This window comes from Neltuma alba, unplaced genomic scaffold, assembly GCF_004799145.2.
Source record: "Neltuma alba isolate B1F8T4 unplaced genomic scaffold, ASM479914v2 tig00012163_pilon, whole genome shotgun sequence".
In the NCBI taxonomy this organism is placed as follows: Eukaryota; Viridiplantae; Streptophyta; class Magnoliopsida; order Fabales; family Fabaceae; genus Neltuma; species Neltuma alba.
In genome coordinates, this window is record NW_021636710.1 from 10,843 (window position 1) to 28,610 (window position 17,768).

The 17,768-nt window shown below is 38.0% G+C and overlaps 3 protein-coding genes across 3 annotated transcripts; 1 reads left to right on the forward strand and 2 right to left on the reverse strand.

Annotated features, from left to right (window-relative positions):
• Positions 1-41: 41 nt before the first annotated feature.
• On the forward strand, positions 42-8,440 carry LOC114723921 (uncharacterized). The gene is made up of 7 exons (XM_028910170.1): positions 42-77; positions 5,349-5,378; positions 6,276-6,374; positions 6,949-7,078; positions 7,353-7,671; positions 7,775-7,829; positions 8,142-8,440. Exons 1-7 carry the CDS (start codon positions 42-44, stop codon positions 8,214-8,216), a joined length of 744 nt encoding a protein of 247 aa, XP_028766003.1. The 3' UTR covers positions 8,217-8,440.
• A 160-nt stretch (positions 8,441-8,600) lies between these two features.
• On the reverse strand, positions 8,601-9,877 carry LOC114723936 (uncharacterized). The gene has a single exon (XM_028910187.1). It carries the CDS (start codon positions 9,727-9,729, stop codon positions 9,154-9,156), a length of 576 nt encoding a protein of 191 aa, XP_028766020.1. The 5' UTR covers positions 9,730-9,877; the 3' UTR covers positions 8,601-9,153.
• Positions 9,878-12,123: 2,246 nt separating this feature from the next.
• Positions 12,124-14,517, reverse strand: LOC114723933 (trihelix transcription factor GTL1-like). Its single transcript, XM_028910183.1, has 2 exons — positions 14,015-14,517; positions 12,124-13,692 (listed from the first exon to the last, which is right to left on the reverse strand). The coding sequence occupies exons 1-2, from the start codon at positions 14,272-14,274 to the stop codon at positions 12,474-12,476; spliced, it is 1,479 nt and encodes a 492-aa protein (XP_028766016.1). The 5' UTR covers positions 14,275-14,517; the 3' UTR covers positions 12,124-12,473.
• Between the last annotated feature and the right edge of the window lie 3,251 nt (positions 14,518-17,768).

A 17,768-nucleotide genomic window follows, 5' to 3' on the forward strand; every position in this document is an offset into this window, starting at 1 on the left:
ATTTGACGCCACTCCAAAACATGATGTAACAAAATAATAAAATGCCGGACATAGTGTCGTGTTGCGAGACATCCCTGGTACGTTCTTTTTCGGACGCCATCATCAAGGATGTTGCTTACTCTACGGATCGACACACTGATTATGAGAAATTGCGCGAAAAAGCTCATTCATGAAGCACATGCGCATGAAAAATTTAAAAAGGGAAAGCAGGTGTGATAAAAGTATTGGGCCCTCCAAATAATAATCGCAGGCTTTGGTTTTTCATCAATGGGGTGTTTCTCCTTTCACGTAAGGGGGTTGGTTTCTAATCTAAATCATAATTTTAAAAAATAGTTTTACGAATAAATGCAAAATAAATAGGCTGAGAAATTTGTCTTGTTTTATAAAATTGCCACCATAATGTTTTTTGATGCCTTCCACTCCCACGGAATCTTGTCGTACTGTTTCACACAAGCTCTCACTGCCTTATTCTCCGTTCCAACAAAATAATAAATCCGCACACACAAGATAAATCTTTCTGCTTAAAAATAGCCCGTAGCGTAGATAAATTTTTCTGTACATTTATTTTATATATCGTAAAATTACTTTTAAAAATATAATTTAATTTCTATCCAAACATCTCACAGTAAAGTAAAGGTTTCAACTTAAAGATACGTGGCTTAGTCACCTATACCCAACCTAATTGTCCCTCCGAGTAATCAAATTTTTTTCTAAAAGGCCAGTGGAACTACAGAAGGATGTAGCTTTTGGATTCATGCAGAAGCTTTTTCTTGACGGGGAAGGGATTTTGAATCCCTGTGGCTCCTTTTTGTTAAAGGAAATTGAATGGGGAATCATCGGCCTTCAACACTCTGGGCTTGGTGGCGCAGCCTCCCATCTGCTTCTTCAATTTTCTGAGGGAGAGGGGAGAGAGGAGGCCAGAGTTTGGGGATTTATGGATGGAATTTATAACAACAGTTGAAGCTGTTGTCTGGGGGGGGCGAACAAAACATGGCAATCTCTTCAATCATTTACTCCTCTCTCTTTTTTAAATAAAAATAAATATAAATATATTAATCAGAGTGCTGTTGGTTTTGGCTCCTATACATCGTGCTCTTGGGAGTGTGCGTGCCATCCACTCTCCCCGTGGGAGTAAGGATGAGCAACCGATGGGGCATAACAGATACATTCTTTATCAACGAGATAACATTCTTCTTGCTGTGTTCTTGCAATGTATTATGTGGATTAAAATATATCATACTTATAATATGATACGAGTACAATATTATTTGGTCAACTAAGTGGGAGAATATAGAATTTTATAGGGGAAGGAAGGAGTTGGGAATGCGTACAGGGTGGAGGTGGAACCCAGCGGGCGGGATTAGTTTGTAGACTCGATGATCACATAACAGCAAAGTAGGCGGCCAGGACGGCATCCTCGTTAATACCGCGTACGTATGTTAATCTGGGATCGACACCATTTTCACCTCATCCTTTGTGTTTTTTTTTTTTGACAAAAATTCATTCTTTGTTGTGATATACCACCTCCTATTCTAATTATAAAATCATGTTTATACACCATAAATAGGATCTTGTAATTAAAATCAGAAATAGTATTGTTATGTCCTAGATTCAGCGAGTGAGTGAATCTAATAGTTGTGGGCGGTGGGGCCGCAGTAAAATAATCTGATTGACTTTAAAGCCATTTTCTCCGCAAATTACGGAATTCCGGGGCCGAAATCAAAACCTAAAAATACAAGCGACCAGGAAAGAGGTGATGGAATATTTGAAGAAAGTGTGCCTCAGTTTCACCGAATTTCGCAGATCCTGGGATCCACTTATATTATAATCCCACCAACAATTGTAGGCAGGGAAGCTCTGAAAACAAACAAAACAGATAAGAAAAGGGAAGAGAGAAATGAGTGAGACGAGAGCATGGCTCCATGACACGAGTCATCTCAGCATTAGTGAAGGCCAGCAATATACGCCTCCTTAGTTGTATTCACAACGTGTTCCCCATTATCATCACCTCCCTCCATACTTCCCTTTAGCTCATTTTTGTCATATATTTTATTATTCATCTCTCGATAACATTTAGCATGTACGTACAGACAATATTAGAGTTCCTGTTCCTCTTGTATCAAACTAAAAAAATTATTTAATTAATTTTGTATTAAATCATCAATAAATTAAATCCTGCTGACCTCTTTTATACTTTATTTTTAAAATTCTTTATTTATTCTCCGTTCTACTCCCATCCTTTCCGATAACCAAACGGCCTTCCGGAGCCTTTTTGTTTTTTTTTTCTTTTAATTCATGAGCGTTGGAGTGTTTATTATTCATGCATAACCCCCTCATTTATAAATAAACGGACCATAGTGCTGGCCACTGCTTGCCGCGGAGAGTAGGCCGTCTGTTGATCTGTTGGCTGGTACGAGTTAGGTGCTGGAAGAATATTCAATGTGAATCAAACAAAACGAAGCTTGTTCACTCTAACCTAGTTAAGACTTTTTTCCTCATCCTTGTACCAGATATTCCCATAACTGCTCCTAAAAATGTTACAATATTCATGTATCCATTCGTTACTAATTCTCTGGTTACAAGGCAACGTGATTAGATACATAGTAGGAGTTTCTGCCCCCCAATAACACTGAACATTACTCTAAATCTTTTCTAAATATGAGATCACGAATTTAACTTTTTTATTCACATACTGGATGGACGCGCCAGCTTCTTTTGTTTTCTAGGTAAAGGCGAAGCATGTCAAAAAAAATATAATGTACATATACACGCGCACACGTATGAATTTTACATGATAAAAATGTACGTTTCATTCTCTGCTTGTATATAAAATTCTAACTATTTTCATTTCTTTAATCCTAACGCTACTAGTCACAAATATTTTTTGTTCCGAACTACTGCTATTTAAAAAGATAAAATTAACGTATTAGCATTTACAAATATTTTTAATATCTAAAGTTTTAAATTCGGTGTTTCTGTAGCCTTGTCCAACCTTAACCAAAGAAGGTTTTATCCACAACGCCACATGACTGGACGGCAAATACGACATATTGAAATTTTGAAATAATGATTAATAAAGTTGACTTTTTCTGGCAAAAAAATTGAAATAAAAAATGTGTTAGGGTGTTCTTTTAATTATATTATCATAAGTTAATTTTCTAAAATGTTTTCCTCAAATTATACCACATCTTAACATGATAGTAGACTACATACCATATCAGAGGTTAACAAATTCTGATGTTGAGAAGGTGTTTGGATACCCTAATAATCACTTTTCAGAAGTACTTTTCTGCAAATCGAGACAAATTCCTCCACATATTTATTTCGTATATTGTAAAAATACTTTTGAAACCATGATTTTGATCTTATCCAAATACCTCCTAAGTATGCATTGCTTAAGCTCATTTTGGGGATAAAATGATGAAGAAACCCAAAAAAAAAAAAAGTGTTACGTACTTCTCATTTGAGCTTTTCCATAATTTTAAGCTCATGGTCTGGTCAACGTATTTTCACGCGTGCTCCATGCGTCCCAATCAAATTCTGGGACCCATTGTCGGATCTTGATGGCCTAGAAGCCTATGCATATGAACAAAGAAGGGCCCAGTTGATCCAAAAGCCCGCTTTTCTTTTCATGTTGGTGGCCCAATTACTCTATGTAATACCCAGTTGGCTACGTATTTTGATTCACTCCTAAGTATGCATTGCTTAAGCTCATTTTGGGGATAAAATGATGAAGAAACCAACAAAAAAAAAAAGAAGGGTTACGTACTTCTCATTTGAGCTTTTTCCATAATTTTAAGCTCATGGTCTGGTCAACGTATTTTCACGCGTGCTCCATGCGTCCCAATCAAATTCTGGGACCCATTGTCGGATCTTGATGGCCTAGAAGCCTATGCATATGAACAAAGAAGGGCCCAGTTGATCCAAAAGCCCGCTTTCTCTCTGGTGGCCCAATTACTCTATGTAATACCCAGTTGGCTACGTATTTTGATTTTTGACACCCAACAACTTTAACCTGCCTTATAAATTAAAAACTTCAGTATCAGTGCCTATTTTTTTAACTTAAAAATATGTCAGTTTAGATGTCTTAAAGACTGTAAAAAGTTATTTATTGTATAGAGATTTTAGAAAAATAAAATTATTTTATGCTTGGCTGCACATGTTATTCAAAGCATGTTGAAAAAATAATGAAAGATATATTTTTTAATATTTTGATTATTTTCAAAAGTTTATATAAAAAATAAAAAATTATAATCTCTCTCTCTCTCTCTCTCTCTCTAACAAAATTATAAAAAGTTTCTGTGAAAAACTTCGTATTTTCCCATAACGACACCGTTGCATGATCCCCCTCCTCCTTGGACAGATGTGGCCATGACAAGTTTGCCCCGGAGAAGGCCTTGCATCTCTTTCGGTATGCAAATCCCCCGGTGGCGAAATGTGCTGTCCCTGAAGACAATAGCGGTTCCGTCGATCAACTCTCTCTCTCTCCTCTCTCTCTCCCACGCGAAAGGGAATCGTTTTTCTCGAGCGTCTGTATTTTGGATCTTCCTTTTACAAGGGAACTTGGTTTGCTTATATTTGTTAAGGCCCACTAATCTTATTCTTGATATTGTTCTGATGGCCTGTCCCCTTGTCTGAGATTCATTTGCTGCTCTAGCTGGAGCCAAAGGGGAAAACTCGTCAGGAAAGGGGAAACCTTTCGGAGAGATTAAGATGTAGGTGAAGTTAGAGTAGATTATCTCATTAAAAATGTTAAAAATGGGAGTACTTTCATATAAAATGCGTATTCCCAGTTTCCCTGATAATATTGCGTAGTGAACTTGAAGTAGGCTGAAGTCCCTCGATTGAGCTGAAGTAAACTAATTTATAAACCACCTGTTGCCCGCAGTTTCCCTGACTATATTGTGTATTGAACTTGAAGTAGGCTGAAGTCCTTCGTACGAGCTGAAGTAAACTAATTTATAAGCCACCAGTTGTTCGCAGTTTCCCTGATTATCGTGTATTGACCTTGAAGTAGGCTGAAGTCCTTCGTATGAGCTAAAGTAAACTAATTTATAACCCCCAGTTTTTATCTTTCGCTTCGGAATGAAATATTTGTGTTCTCAATAGACTAAAAGTTAATTGCAACTTTGAAAGTGATTAGCTGTCCATCGTGCTTTTAAAGTTTGCATTGTTTAGCTGCTCATATTTTCTTGGACGACGGCTTGTTGCAAGGGTTGGCTTCTGTAACTGAACCCACTGGCTTCATTGTTTTCTTCTTTTTCCTCTTCTTGTAATCGCGTTGTTTGAAATTGTTTATGAATAGCCTTAACCCTTTACCATTATGTGACAATACAATGTTTCTGTAGGCAATAAGAGGGGCACAACAACCATCCAAGGTATGCTTTTCAGCGCATACCTTTGGGAATCCTTGTGATTATTTATTCATTGACATTTCATGCTGGGAGCTGTTGTTTTATGTATCTGTTACTGGAGTGTGTCCTTGCTTAATTATTTTAGCTTTACCAGCAATAAAAACAACAAACCTTGTCACACTAAGTCATGTGGGTTATATGAATTGTATGATCCCGTTAAAATTAACTTTTTAGATATATCATTTACCATGAAGCGCCACTCTAAAAGGTACACCGTGTTATGATTTCTGCAGTAATGAAACATACAGACTTATGCAAACCAATGCATTGTTCTTAGTACCAAAGCAGATTTGACCAATAGCACACATATCCCTTACCTCTTTTTAAATAATTTGGTTCTGGTAGTTACTCTGTCCCCGTAGTTCTTCTTTTTCAGCTTCCCTTTGTCTGTCCTTTTTAAAATCCCCTCAGTAGTCATTATGATTTTTGTAGAAAATTCGTGAAAGCATAAGGCTTTTTTCATATCTGAAGTATGAACAAGTGGACAGAGCGCAGCATCTGTAGGTGAAGGGTTCCAAGCTTTACTTTCTCCTTGTTTGCTTTTCGTTGTGATCATGCAGAGTCAGTACTTGAAAGAAAGAAACTCCCGTCAACTTTAGCCATTGGATATTTCTTCCAGTCTCTCTTGTGCTGTTGTCTCCCATGCATCTGTCTATTGGGATTTTTTTTTTTTCTTGTTTACTTCTCTGTGATTATTGAGCTCTGGAATTAGTCACTGAGAAGTGCAGCAATGATTGGATATAGGTTCGATTTAATATTGTCTCTAATTTATTCACATGCAAAATTTTGTGGCTGTTTAATGTTTCGGCCATAATATATACTTATGCAAACTATTTCTGATGCTTTAAATGTTGACTTCAGAGTTATGTCAAATATGTCATACGCCAAAAGCGGGCTGATGCAAAGAAAGCTCTGAAAGATCTCCTTCACAGAAGTGGGTCTTCTAAATTTCCATTTGAGGTATGCTATTCATATCTCAGTCATGAATAGAACCCTTGCCATTCAATGTTCAGAAAACCTTCTGTTATATTGTTCGCTTCTGTTATGGCGTCGTTGATTGAAGAGGAAGGGTGTACAAATGCTAGGAAGAGCTAATTTTGAAGAAAACATTTCATATTAGGTGAAAATTTGAATCTTAATTCTTACCCACATGACTAGCGGCTCATAGGATGAAAAATGCGAGAAGATAGGAATATAAATGTGTTGCTTGGATTACATATTGAATCTTTTCGCCGAAAGTAGATTCTGAGACTAAAAATTTGCAATTGATCTGACTTAGCTATATAGCAAGACCTTTCTTCCTTGTATGCCATGAACAGTTGCTGTGAAATCATCTAATTTTTTCACCAATGACGTATAGTTGTTAGTGATCTCTCCATTCTCTGATGTTGAAAGATGAAACACATGCGTCTTCCTTTTCCATGCATTTGAATATTTTTTTATGCAGGAGCTTATTGCCTTATCCGTCTCAACATTTATATGTAATAGAAATTGTTCCTGTCTTTTACATGTGTCGTTTTACGTTTTTACCTAGAGTCAAGAAACATGGAGATTTGGAGACCGCAATTTCTATGGAGATCAAGATTGTGATTCGGAAAGCTGTCACAATAAACACCAAGCAAAGTCCCGCCAGCAGTCTGGAAAATCAAAGAAGAAAGTAAAGCGTGAGTTCTTTTGTGTCCACTCCATACAGAGATTAGTCAGCATAGCTGCAATTTTTCTGAACTTTTGGTACGTACTTACTGTAAGCAAATGACAACTACATTGCACACAAGTAAACAATGTGATCTCAGATGGATTTTTTTAAATAAATAAATAAAATATTCGATAGCCAATTAGCATCGTTAAACAGGATAAGCACTCACAATTCACAAAGTCCTAAAAAAAGTTGGGTGTTTCGTTCACTTTCTTAACAGTCGATATCCGATGCAAATTCAGGAAAAATCAAAAGAGCGGCTTTCTCTGAGGACTTTGATTTTGATTCTGAGACAACTTTCCAAGCTACATTCGGTAATAGATGCTACACCTGGTCCTTTAGAAACTGGGCGAGGTCGTCCAGTGAGTATTCAACCTCTGGCTTTGAATGGAGGGAACATTCAAACTGGACAAACAGTAGAACTAGGAAGTGGAAAAGCGCAAGTGATGCTGAGTCTGATGACGACTGCGAAGATTCGTGTTATGTAGGATCACAGTTGGAGAGAACTGTCCTTGGTCTGCCTTCAACAGGCCCTCTAAAGCTCGAGGATGTTAAAAATGCGTAAGTTGTCTAATGTTTTGTCCCTCTGAAATTAAACTAGAGGCAATATCACGCAGCCCACACACGTGCTGCAAACATCTGATATCATTTTTTGGCCTTGTAGTTTCCGGCTGTCGGCTTTAAAATGGCATCCTGATAAGCATCAAGGCTCTTCTCAGGTGAGTTTGAAGTATCTCTGTTTGATATTTCTGACTCTTCAATACGCTCAACCTGATGTATGTGATAACATTATGTGCTGGGTTACGACGCTAACATACGGTGATGTCTGATGTGTTAGGTTGTTAGTTTAGTTAGAGCGTTAGATCACCTGGCTTAAACTTTTTTTATGGTTGCAAAATTGTTGTTCACCCATATGATAATTTAACTTTTTTTTTTCCTGTTCAAGCTGTTATTTTGTTCATATGTTTCTTCGTTTTAGAAACCCGCGGCATCTGATCACATTTTGGCTCATTAACTTTTTATGATTGCAGGCGGTGGCGGAGGAAAAATTCAAAATGTGTCTTGATGCATACAAGTCATTATGCAGGGCTCTTTCCCCAGCTTAGGTGACAGCTGGGGCACGTTCTGGTTCTGAAGCTGTCAGTTTCCAATTCAATAATGATGTCCGTCAGAGGTGGACCAACATATTTAATTATTTACATTTTGTTTTTATTGATAACTAAATCAAGATTTTGAACCCGCATTGTTGAAGGAAGAGTTGGGTGTGTCTGAGCTGTATTACTATTACGAGAAAAATGAAGGGAGACACAGTTATTTACTTATTCTCTCTCTCTCTCTCTCTCTCTCTACCGGAGTTTACTTATTTTCATTAACGGAGTTGATGATCATTCTAACTACTGCAGATTCACGGTTTGATAATCATTCTAGTTACTGCAGATTCACGGCCTACAATTGACCTTTTGGACACTCTGACTCTCTCACGTGTAATGTTTAATTTGTTCGGGGTATTACATTTTGGTTATTTCAGTTATGGTGCTTACAATCGGGTAGAAGGCTATCATGGAATTGTCACTTCACATGACCATGTCTTGAAAATGCTTGTCGACTGCACGAACATGAACTTAATTATATTCCTTGTAGTCTACGGCGTTTAATTAGAAGTCAAGAGAACAGCAGATTAACGTGCGCTTGATAAGATGATGTGGGAACTCGCACTCCCATTATTACGGATTTCGTCTATACTTTTAGCCGTTTTAAAAATCAGCGACAGATATGATTCCTCCCATGAGAGAGAACGGCCTGAAGAAACTCTTTTTTTTTTTGCCCCTTTGGCAAAAGGAGAGAACACTCATGAGACCCAGGAATAATTTTCCCTACAAAATTGAAGGGGTGATTGATGAACGATAACGGCAAACGAGAATTGATTTCAGAGTTGATGCTGGCTAGAAAATTCAATTGTGGAATCTTACAATATACTTTGTACATCTAACAACAGAATTAGATGCTTAATACCCGATTAATTGAAACATGAGCGCAGAATAATCAAAAACAGAGGAGAAAAACAGAGGAAGAGACCATGAAGGCGTAGGTGAGGATTAAGAAGCCGAAATGAAGAGCCCAGTTCCTCTTGAACTTAGCAAAATAGCTTTCCGGGGGCTCCTGGTACTGAATCTCGAGCTCCTCCTCGTACTCATCAGCGTCCACATTAGCAGCCATCTTGGTCTTGATCTCTCTGAGCTTGTCCGTGGCCAGTCCTAGAGTGAGCTTGTGGCAGCGCCTCTGGTACTTGAAGCCATTGATGCATCTCAAGGTCTGGGCCACGGAGACGTAGAAGATGAGGTGGGCGAGGGAGAGGAGGGTGATGGGGATCCAGCAATGGCGGCATTGGAGGCGAGGCGAGTTAGTGTGGGCCAAGAGCACCAGAGTCAAGAAGATGAAGAAAATCTGAAACAGTTTGTGAAGCTGCTTCTTTTGAAGGTCTATGGCTCGCTTCTTCTCCATGGTCTTCTCGAAATGAAGCTGGATTATGGTGTTCAATGCTTGCAGAGCCGTCCCTTTAGAGATACCTGCTCCTGATGGGTGCTGACGCTGTTGCTGCTGAATGTCATGGTCCGCCATGGACGCACACTGCAACTTTGCTCCTCTCAACCACAAGAAAGAACCTTACTACTGAGTTATTTCTACCAAATCCCACTGGGTGCATTGAAATTGAAATACTAGTAGTAAAATGTTTGAAGTTGCAAGTGCGACATTCGAGTGTTGATTAGTAAGGAATTAGCACGGCCAAAGCAATTAATGGCCAATGAATAAAAACTGATAACGAATCATTAATTCAATATTGATGAGTGATGTGTGGGATGCACAGTTGTATTTTAATATCTGGTTATGAACTGAAATTTAAATTTGAAGCAAGATATTAAGAAAAAATTGGCGATCAAAACCGCAGCATCAAGTGCACACGGTGACAGCAGAGCTGACCCGCATGAAGATGAGCCCAGGCTAGAATTGGACTCTGTTTCTGTTGAGTCTGTTCTTTAATGGGCAATTCAATTAAGGCCATGAAAAGCCGGGACCAACCAAATTAAGCCATACTTGATCAAAATCATTCAATCATTCATGGATTGTAATGAAGGAGTACGAGTGAGCAAGGGCAGGACAAAAACAGCTCAGCTTATGGCATGCCTTTTTAAAGTTCATTGAATTCGATGCATAATGATCGGTTTGTGAGTCATTTCAAGGAGCCTTATTGTCGTTTTTCAAATAAAAAGTGGAAATTTTCTTTCCCTCGACAAAAATTGATAACTTTGGCTCTTGTATTTTCGCCCATCTCAAGTTCTCAACCCCACGCACTCAATGTAACTTCATATGAAGCCGGAATTCATAACTGTATTGTCGACAAGTTTGTAATAATTCAACTTGTTTTCAGACTCCAAGTGGAACTTGGGGCTTGTGACCTAGTTAAATATAAAATTTATAATAAATTATAATATTCGAAAGTCATAAATATAAATAGTATTGTTAATACGAGAAAATATATTATTTTCATACGTAAAAAATTAATATGTTGAATAAAATGATGCCTCAACTGAATTAAAATATAGACATGAGGAGTAAACAGAACCAAGTACTCTAATTTAAAAAAGAACAAAAACAAAACCAAACCAAGTACGGGTCTCAAATCTCTCGGGAAGAAAACTCAAAAAAAAAAAAAAAATAAAGATGAGCTGATTAGATATTATTTGGAGGCAAGTGACAGGACCTTGTTTTGTCCTCATCAACTCACATGATTTTATTATTGACTAATTTGCTGGACAATGAATGGAGGGGCCCTACTAAACAATTCTAGATCCCTAATAATTGGCCACTAACCCAACTTATTATCACTGGTTGATCGTTCCAGATGCTAAACAAGCATACAATCATTGAATCTACACCTCATTGCTTTTGCTTTTGCTTTTTCTTTCTCTGTTTTTTTTTCCCCTCTCTCCTTCGAATTTCAAATTACAGGGTCACGTCATTTGGAACACGGCATGAGATGATAACCCCAGAGATTGCAGTACAATTCGAAGATTTCTTTTAAGTTAGTTATTTGTAATAATAAAGTATTGTCTTTTTTAAAATATCTTTGTTAATCATATATTAGTTAAAATTATAATTTAATTAAACTTTTAACATGTGTAATTATTACAAAGATTATTTTTAAAGAAATAAATAAATAAAAGAAAAAAATTAGATTGGAATTTTATATTTAAAAAGAAATTAAAAATTAAACTAGTTTTTATATTAAGAACAGGAAATAATACACCTAGTTGAAGTCAACATTACCGTTTCACATGTCAATTTTTGTGTCCAAGTTTCTTATGAACCAGCTCAGATTGACATAAATAGTTCTCATCTCATACACACAAGATACATCATTCTACGATTCAGTTTAACAATCAGAACGATATATATCAGCTATTATGACCGACTTCAGAACCAAATTTTGCAAGCTGTCCAAAAGTATTAGATTAAAGTATTAAACAGATCAACGGCGAAACAGAGGTTTTGATCAGAGCACCAGCAATCTTATAAACTAATCAAAATTTTCTTGTTTGGCTTTATTGCAGAAATTATTGGAGTAAGAAATTCAGAGAAGCTTATTATTGACTCAGAATCATTTGACAACCACCTGAACTTTGACCTTTCTTAGATTTTGATTGGGCTTGGAATGATTAGTTCTGCAACTGGCATACTATCCACGTCAGCTGAGTTTTGAACTGGTTGAGTTTGCTGCTTCGTATTTCTATGCCCAGAAGAAACAGTGTCCAAGCTACTGATGACATACGAGAAATAAAACTGATAGAAAAACGCGTGATTCGATCATTAATTTCGCTACTTTTTCAAGGGAACAGGGAAAAAAAAAAATGCACCGTCATGATCATTACAGTTCATCATGTATGTCTTTGTTTATTGTCACGACCAGACAGATCCAACCATTTTCCCACTTTAGCACACACGGGGTTTACAAACTTTAAAGGACAAAAGCTATTAAACTATAGTAAAATTAACAAACCCAATGATTTTATTTCGCACATAGACAAAACTCTCTTTCTATATGCATGTGCTACGTGCATCGTATTCATGAGGAACAAAAAAAACGAAGAAAATGTAATGTGCCTTGGCAGCATCAGTGAGATTGGCTCGCATGTGTTCTGCAAAGAAGACCTATATCTGACGCTGAGGCCAGAATAAACCAAACTCTTGTTCGGGGCTAATTAGCCTAGTTCATGATCATGACCCACGTTTGATCATCATTTTAAAACTACAAGAACCCACGATGGCCGTGAGAAGAGAATTCATCTAAAAAATGTAGGGCCTTTTCAACCCATGATTGTTGTTGAAGTATGATTGTCCACCATATGATCCACATCTTCCTTATCTCCTTCAATCTGGTTCGTCTTCTCCCTGTCGCCATCTTCAGATGCTTGTCGCTCTTCTTGACCACTCATAATATGCATTAATAGCTCCTCCGCCTTCAACTCGTTCCCGGAAGCAGTTGATTCTTGGGCCTTCCTAGGTTTTTTGCTGTATAGTTCATCTAGCTGTTGAAAATATGGGCATGTCTTCGAATCCCCAGGCTTCCTCTTATTTTTCTGCTTCATCCTCTTAAAGTACTTGTTTATGTTCTCCCATTTCTCTTTGCATCTCTTGGCACTGCGATCGTACCCGTGCTTTTTCATTGCCGAAGAGATTTCTTCCCATAGGGATCCCTTAGGCCCATTATTTCCTTCATATTCCACATCCAGGTTCGTCCTCAATCTAATCAGAGCTTCCACTTCTTCTTTAGGCCAACGGGAGGAGCTCATCTGTATGAAATTTCCCACACTTCCACATTCTTGCTTATCCGTAACGCTAACAGTACAACGTCCGTTGACTTTTTCTTGTTTGTTCTTATCTATATCGTCTGGAATGAGGTTCCGGTCAACCGGAACATTGTCCGGCAGCTGCACCGGGCACGCTGATTGTTCTGCTATCTTCTTCAGAAAGGCAAGCAAGGCGGCATCCTTGGCGGCGGCAGTGGATCTTTCTTGAGCCAAGAGCTCACGCTCCCTGTCAAGCCGAGCTAGTTCTTGCGCCCTCCATGTTTCCTCCCTTGCAATTCGATCTTGCTCACATTTTTCCAGAACCTCCATTAAATTCTTTTGGAGAGCCTCTTGCTTCTCTATTACTTCCTTCATCAATCCCTGGAAAAACTTAGTTAGTTTGCCCTTCTTTTTCGGCGCATCCTCAGATTCTTCATTAGAAGAAGAAGTGATGGAATTGCTATTTGCATTAGGGAAAAGAGTAGAGCAGGGCACGGCGTGTTGAACAACATCCAGGGAGGTTGTTGTATTTGGCGTGTCGTCCTTTTCTGTTGAAGTTGGAGGTGGAAGGAGTAGGTGGGCGTCAAGAGCTTCGAGTTGCTCAAAGAAACGATAGGTCTTGCGGTTGGGCCGGCCACAACGGCCTTCCTTGGTCCTTCTGTGGTACTTGTAGATGTTTTCGAACTTCTCCTTACATTTCTTTGCGCTCCTGTGGTATCCCAGCTCCGCCAATCTCCTGCACGGTTTCCAAACTCAATCATCTCACTCCTCAATTGTTCAACAAGAGAAGGACTATATATATATGATTATCAGCTGGTATCTGATGATATAATGTTAATTTGATAAGACTAGTACTAACCAAACATACCCACCCTCCCACTTTTACCCCAATTGGACCACGCTTTTTAGTGGACAAGAAGACCAAAAAAGGGGGAATCATGGAAACAAAATAGCACTCTTAAAAATGTTTTAAAACCAGAATAAGGTTAAGGTTGTTGGCAGAAAACAGAAAAAAGATGTCAGAAATTAATTTCGCATCACTCAGAGAATGAACTGACCTCGAAACCTGTTGCCAAAGAGGACCTTTGGGGCTCATGTCCCTGAAAGCAATGTCCATCTCAGACCTTATCTTGAGCAAAGCCAGTGTCTCTTCTCGGGGCCACCGGTGACCGGCGGAATTCCTGTCAACTTCCTGGTCGACGATCCCCCGCTGCTCTTTGAGGCCATCGGAGTCAGGCCCGCTACCACCTCCGTCCTCTGAGGGGCGGTTCTGGACGGGAGCTGCGGTATTTTCCGATGAGGTTGAGTTTTCCAGCATGGGGTGAGGGGACAAAAGGAGCGGTGAAATCTGTAAAAACGGAAAGTGGTAAAATCGATGTTGAGAATAGAGACGAGTTCCCTATTCTTCAATTATTAGTAGGAATATATGAGGGTAAGCCAGCAAGTTACAATGTGAAAAGAGAGGTGAATCGGTGTTGAAAATTAAAATTCTTAAAAGAATGATCATATCGACCCCATCTGTGCAAATGGAGGCTTGTGATTGAATCGTGTGGATTAACATGAGAGCTCGTTCGATTTTTGACCTTAAAGTGAGAATGGAGCCAAGCATCAAATAACAAATCTGACTTTGGGTCAATCTTAGTAGGCTTTCATGGCTCGGTGGGAATTAAGTAGGAAGACATAAATGTCGAATTTCAAATAATTAGGATCATTAACTGTAACCTTTCTATATTGCCACCATCAAATATAAAAATGAGTTAACTGTAACCGTCGTTTATGGAACTCGTAAAACTCAAATTTCAATGTTATTGTCATTGAAGAATATGATCACCAAAAAAAATTGTGTATAAAATAAATCAATGTGGGGAAAAAGGGAATGGCATGAAAGATAAGGAGGTGAACATTTGGAGGCGAATGAAAAAGTGAAGGGTCAGCCCCACAGAGCCCACCTTCTTCACCGCCCTTCCCGTTTAGTGACAACTAGTTGTGCCACCGTGACGCGATTTAGACACGTGTCTCAGACCCCAAAGATAATATGCCCCTTAATTTTATAGTTGGGCGTGGGTAATTTTTATTGCGCAAGTTATGGCAATAAGGACGTCACCCTGATTAACAAAATAAAAAGGATTGTTAAGTCGGGGCAGCAACAGGCACGGTCATTTATGATAATTTGACTTTTATGCTCTGGGAGGGGGGAGGGTTGGGTGGAATATCTCAGAATTTGAAGTCAATTTTATTTTGTTGGAGTTCTCACTAATATCATGCTTGCAGGGGGCAGAAAAAAGAAAAAAGAATGATCAAGGGCTGTTTGGCAAGTATGAAAAATGTTTTTAAATATATTTTTTATAAATTGAGATAAATTTTTCTGTATATTTATTTTGTATATCATAAAAATATTTTTAAAACTTCTCTAAATAGGGGTAAAGAAAAAAAAAAGAGAGAGAGATGAAAGATGGATCGGGGAGCTGAGGAAAAGGACGAGAGTGAAGCGTGCGTGACAGGTGTTGAAAGAATGGTATTACGTAAGGGGGACGGGCATATAGTATCATATTGTGGAAGTCGTTTTCCACAGTGAAAAATGAAGATATGTGTTTATTTAAAGTTCTTTATCCTCAGCCAGAGATTGGATCAAAGCTAATTTAAGAGGACGCCCCACGTACGCCGCTAAATTGGACCTGTTTGATAGCGACTTTTGAAGCCTGGCAGCCTGAGTTTCACTCCTCAGAAATATCAACCAGAGGCTTCTAATTTTGTTTAATATTCCCATTCATTAATATAAAAAAGGAAAACAGAAATCTCTCATTACAAATTTTGTTGATGAGAATGACTTGATGAATTTATATATATAAAAGGCATTAATACTGTGTAAATTTTGTATATACAAAGTACCAGTATTTTGATTTAGGTTATCTTCATAAAAAGAATTTCAATGAACTCCTTAATTTTTCCTATAAACTATAGATCTTTAACCAGTTTTATTATTTATCAGTCATATACGGGAACACTCATTTTCTGAAATAGTTTCGAGTTATTCAATATCCTTCAGTAACCGGAAACAGTTATTCGACACTTTAGTTTGATAAAATTGCACTAGAGTTTCATTAAAAAAAAAAACTATCAAAAAGTCTTAATAACAAATGCCTCTTCCTTGAGAAAAAATATATAGTATATTCCAGGTTCCTTTGACTTCGTTGCTCTATGGGTTGCTTGTTCCTGTTACCAATTTGGCGTCTTCCTTCGGATAAATTTTCCAAAGTGTCAATACCCCAAGCAGGGTCCTTGCTTTACCAAAAATTATAAGAATATCGTTGCCTGTGGTTTCTGGGGATAACTTCTCCACTCAGAGATTCGTTCAACGGGTTTTAGAAACGGGCTCCTGGTTTTTTACCCCCCTAAAAAGCGAATATGGATCTTACGTGCATCTTTTTAATTGATTTTTTCATAATATTTTCAACAGGGGCTTTGCTAGCGTTGGATCTGGTCATTCCTCATCCGTTCATCAAATTTCGCAAAACTACAGAAATATGTAGGAGTCTTTCTATCTTATGAGGCATTATTTGTATGTTTTAATGTCAGATAGCTTACAAAATATTAAAAACAATGAATATCCTTTTCCACCTAAAATATCTTAGAGCAGTCGATCAAAATTCAAAATTACTTGCCTAAAATGGAGATGTGTTTGCATCATAGAGCAGTTGAGATTCTTAGGCCCTGTTTCCTAAGCACTCCTTACTGTTTAACATGCACCAAGAGGATGTTTTGAAACACTCAAAAACGGTTCTTAGAAGCATTTTTTCGTAAAACGAGATAAACTCATCTACATATTTATTTCGTACGCTGTAAAAACATTTTTAAAATTATGGTTTTAATTCCATCCAAACACTCTCTAGATGCAATTGATGAGTGGTTTTTCATTTGTTATGCACGTTCACGGTGGGTAAGAAGAAATTGTGACAGAATCATATGTTCCCATTACAGGCCTAAATTATAATGAAATTCTCTGAAACGCTTGTTCACTGAAACCCCATTAGAAAACAGTTTGTTGATGCACCGCCTGCCAGATGAAGAATCAGTACGATGCTCACCTGCCGGCCCAGTAATTGAAGTCAGAGTATCAGGTTACATTCTTCGGGTGCCCTGGAAACAATTTTCACTGGTTCAGCTCTACTTGGCATCCCACCATCCCGGATTCTCGCTCCCTTTTTACTCCCTAATAATATGTATTTGTTCATTACTTGGAACCGGAAATGTGCAGAGGCAATTATTTACCAAAAGCGAATATGGGCAATTGGGATATGGCAATTTGCGTGTTTTATTTTATAGCAATGCATGAATACAACCTTCCTCTGTTCATAATTTCATGTTTTCCTTCTGACTTACGGATTCACTTTCTAATGGAAGAGAGGATGTTGACACGCGCAATCAAACGGAGATGAAGGCAAGGTGGAAGCACTGAGCGTTTGAGGGCACGGGAACATTTCCATGAGGTGGAAGTACACGTGCAATCACACGCCCCATGTTTAAGGCAAGGCAAGGCAAGGCAAGGCTGCTTGATTTGAACCTTTTCAGTCGCCTTGGGTTAAATCAAAAATAAAACCAAATTATGCAGTAAAGCACAACTCGGGTCGAGTCTCTTGAGGAGCTTTTTATTAATTCCTTAGTTAATTAAGTGACAAAGAATTGAAAGGAGGGGTTGAAAAAGGATTTTTCAATTAATAAAACTAATTAAGAGAGTAAGAAATAAATCTAAACTACTTTTTTTGGGTATTTTTAAGAAAGAATGAAAAATGCAAATTTGAATTGTAAGAAATT

What these genes read in the sequence shown, in the direction of transcription:
- LOC114723936 (XM_028910187.1), bottom strand. Translation starts at nt 9,729, where the DNA reads ATGGCGGACCATGACATTCAGCAGCAACAGCGTCAGCACCCATCAGGA.
- LOC114723921 (XM_028910170.1), top strand. Translation starts at nt 42, where the DNA reads ATGCCGGACATAGTGTCGTGTTGCGAGACATCCCTG. An exon ending in ATCAAAGAAGAAAGTAAAGC is followed by an intron (nt 7,079 to 7,352) that starts GTGAGTTCTTTT and finishes ATGCAAATTCAG; the next exon opens with GAAAAATCAAAAGAGCGGCT. An exon ending in AGCATCAAGGCTCTTCTCAG is followed by an intron (nt 7,830 to 8,141) that starts GTGAGTTTGAAG and finishes TTATGATTGCAG; the next exon opens with GCGGTGGCGGAGGAAAAATT.
- LOC114723933 (XM_028910183.1), bottom strand. Translation starts at nt 14,274, where the DNA reads ATGCTGGAAAACTCAACCTCATCGGAAAATACCGCAGCTCCCGTCCAG. An exon ending in CTTTGGCAACAGGTTTCGAG is followed by an intron (nt 13,693 to 14,014) that starts GTCAGTTCATTC and finishes GAAACCGTGCAG; the next exon opens with GAGATTGGCGGAGCTGGGAT.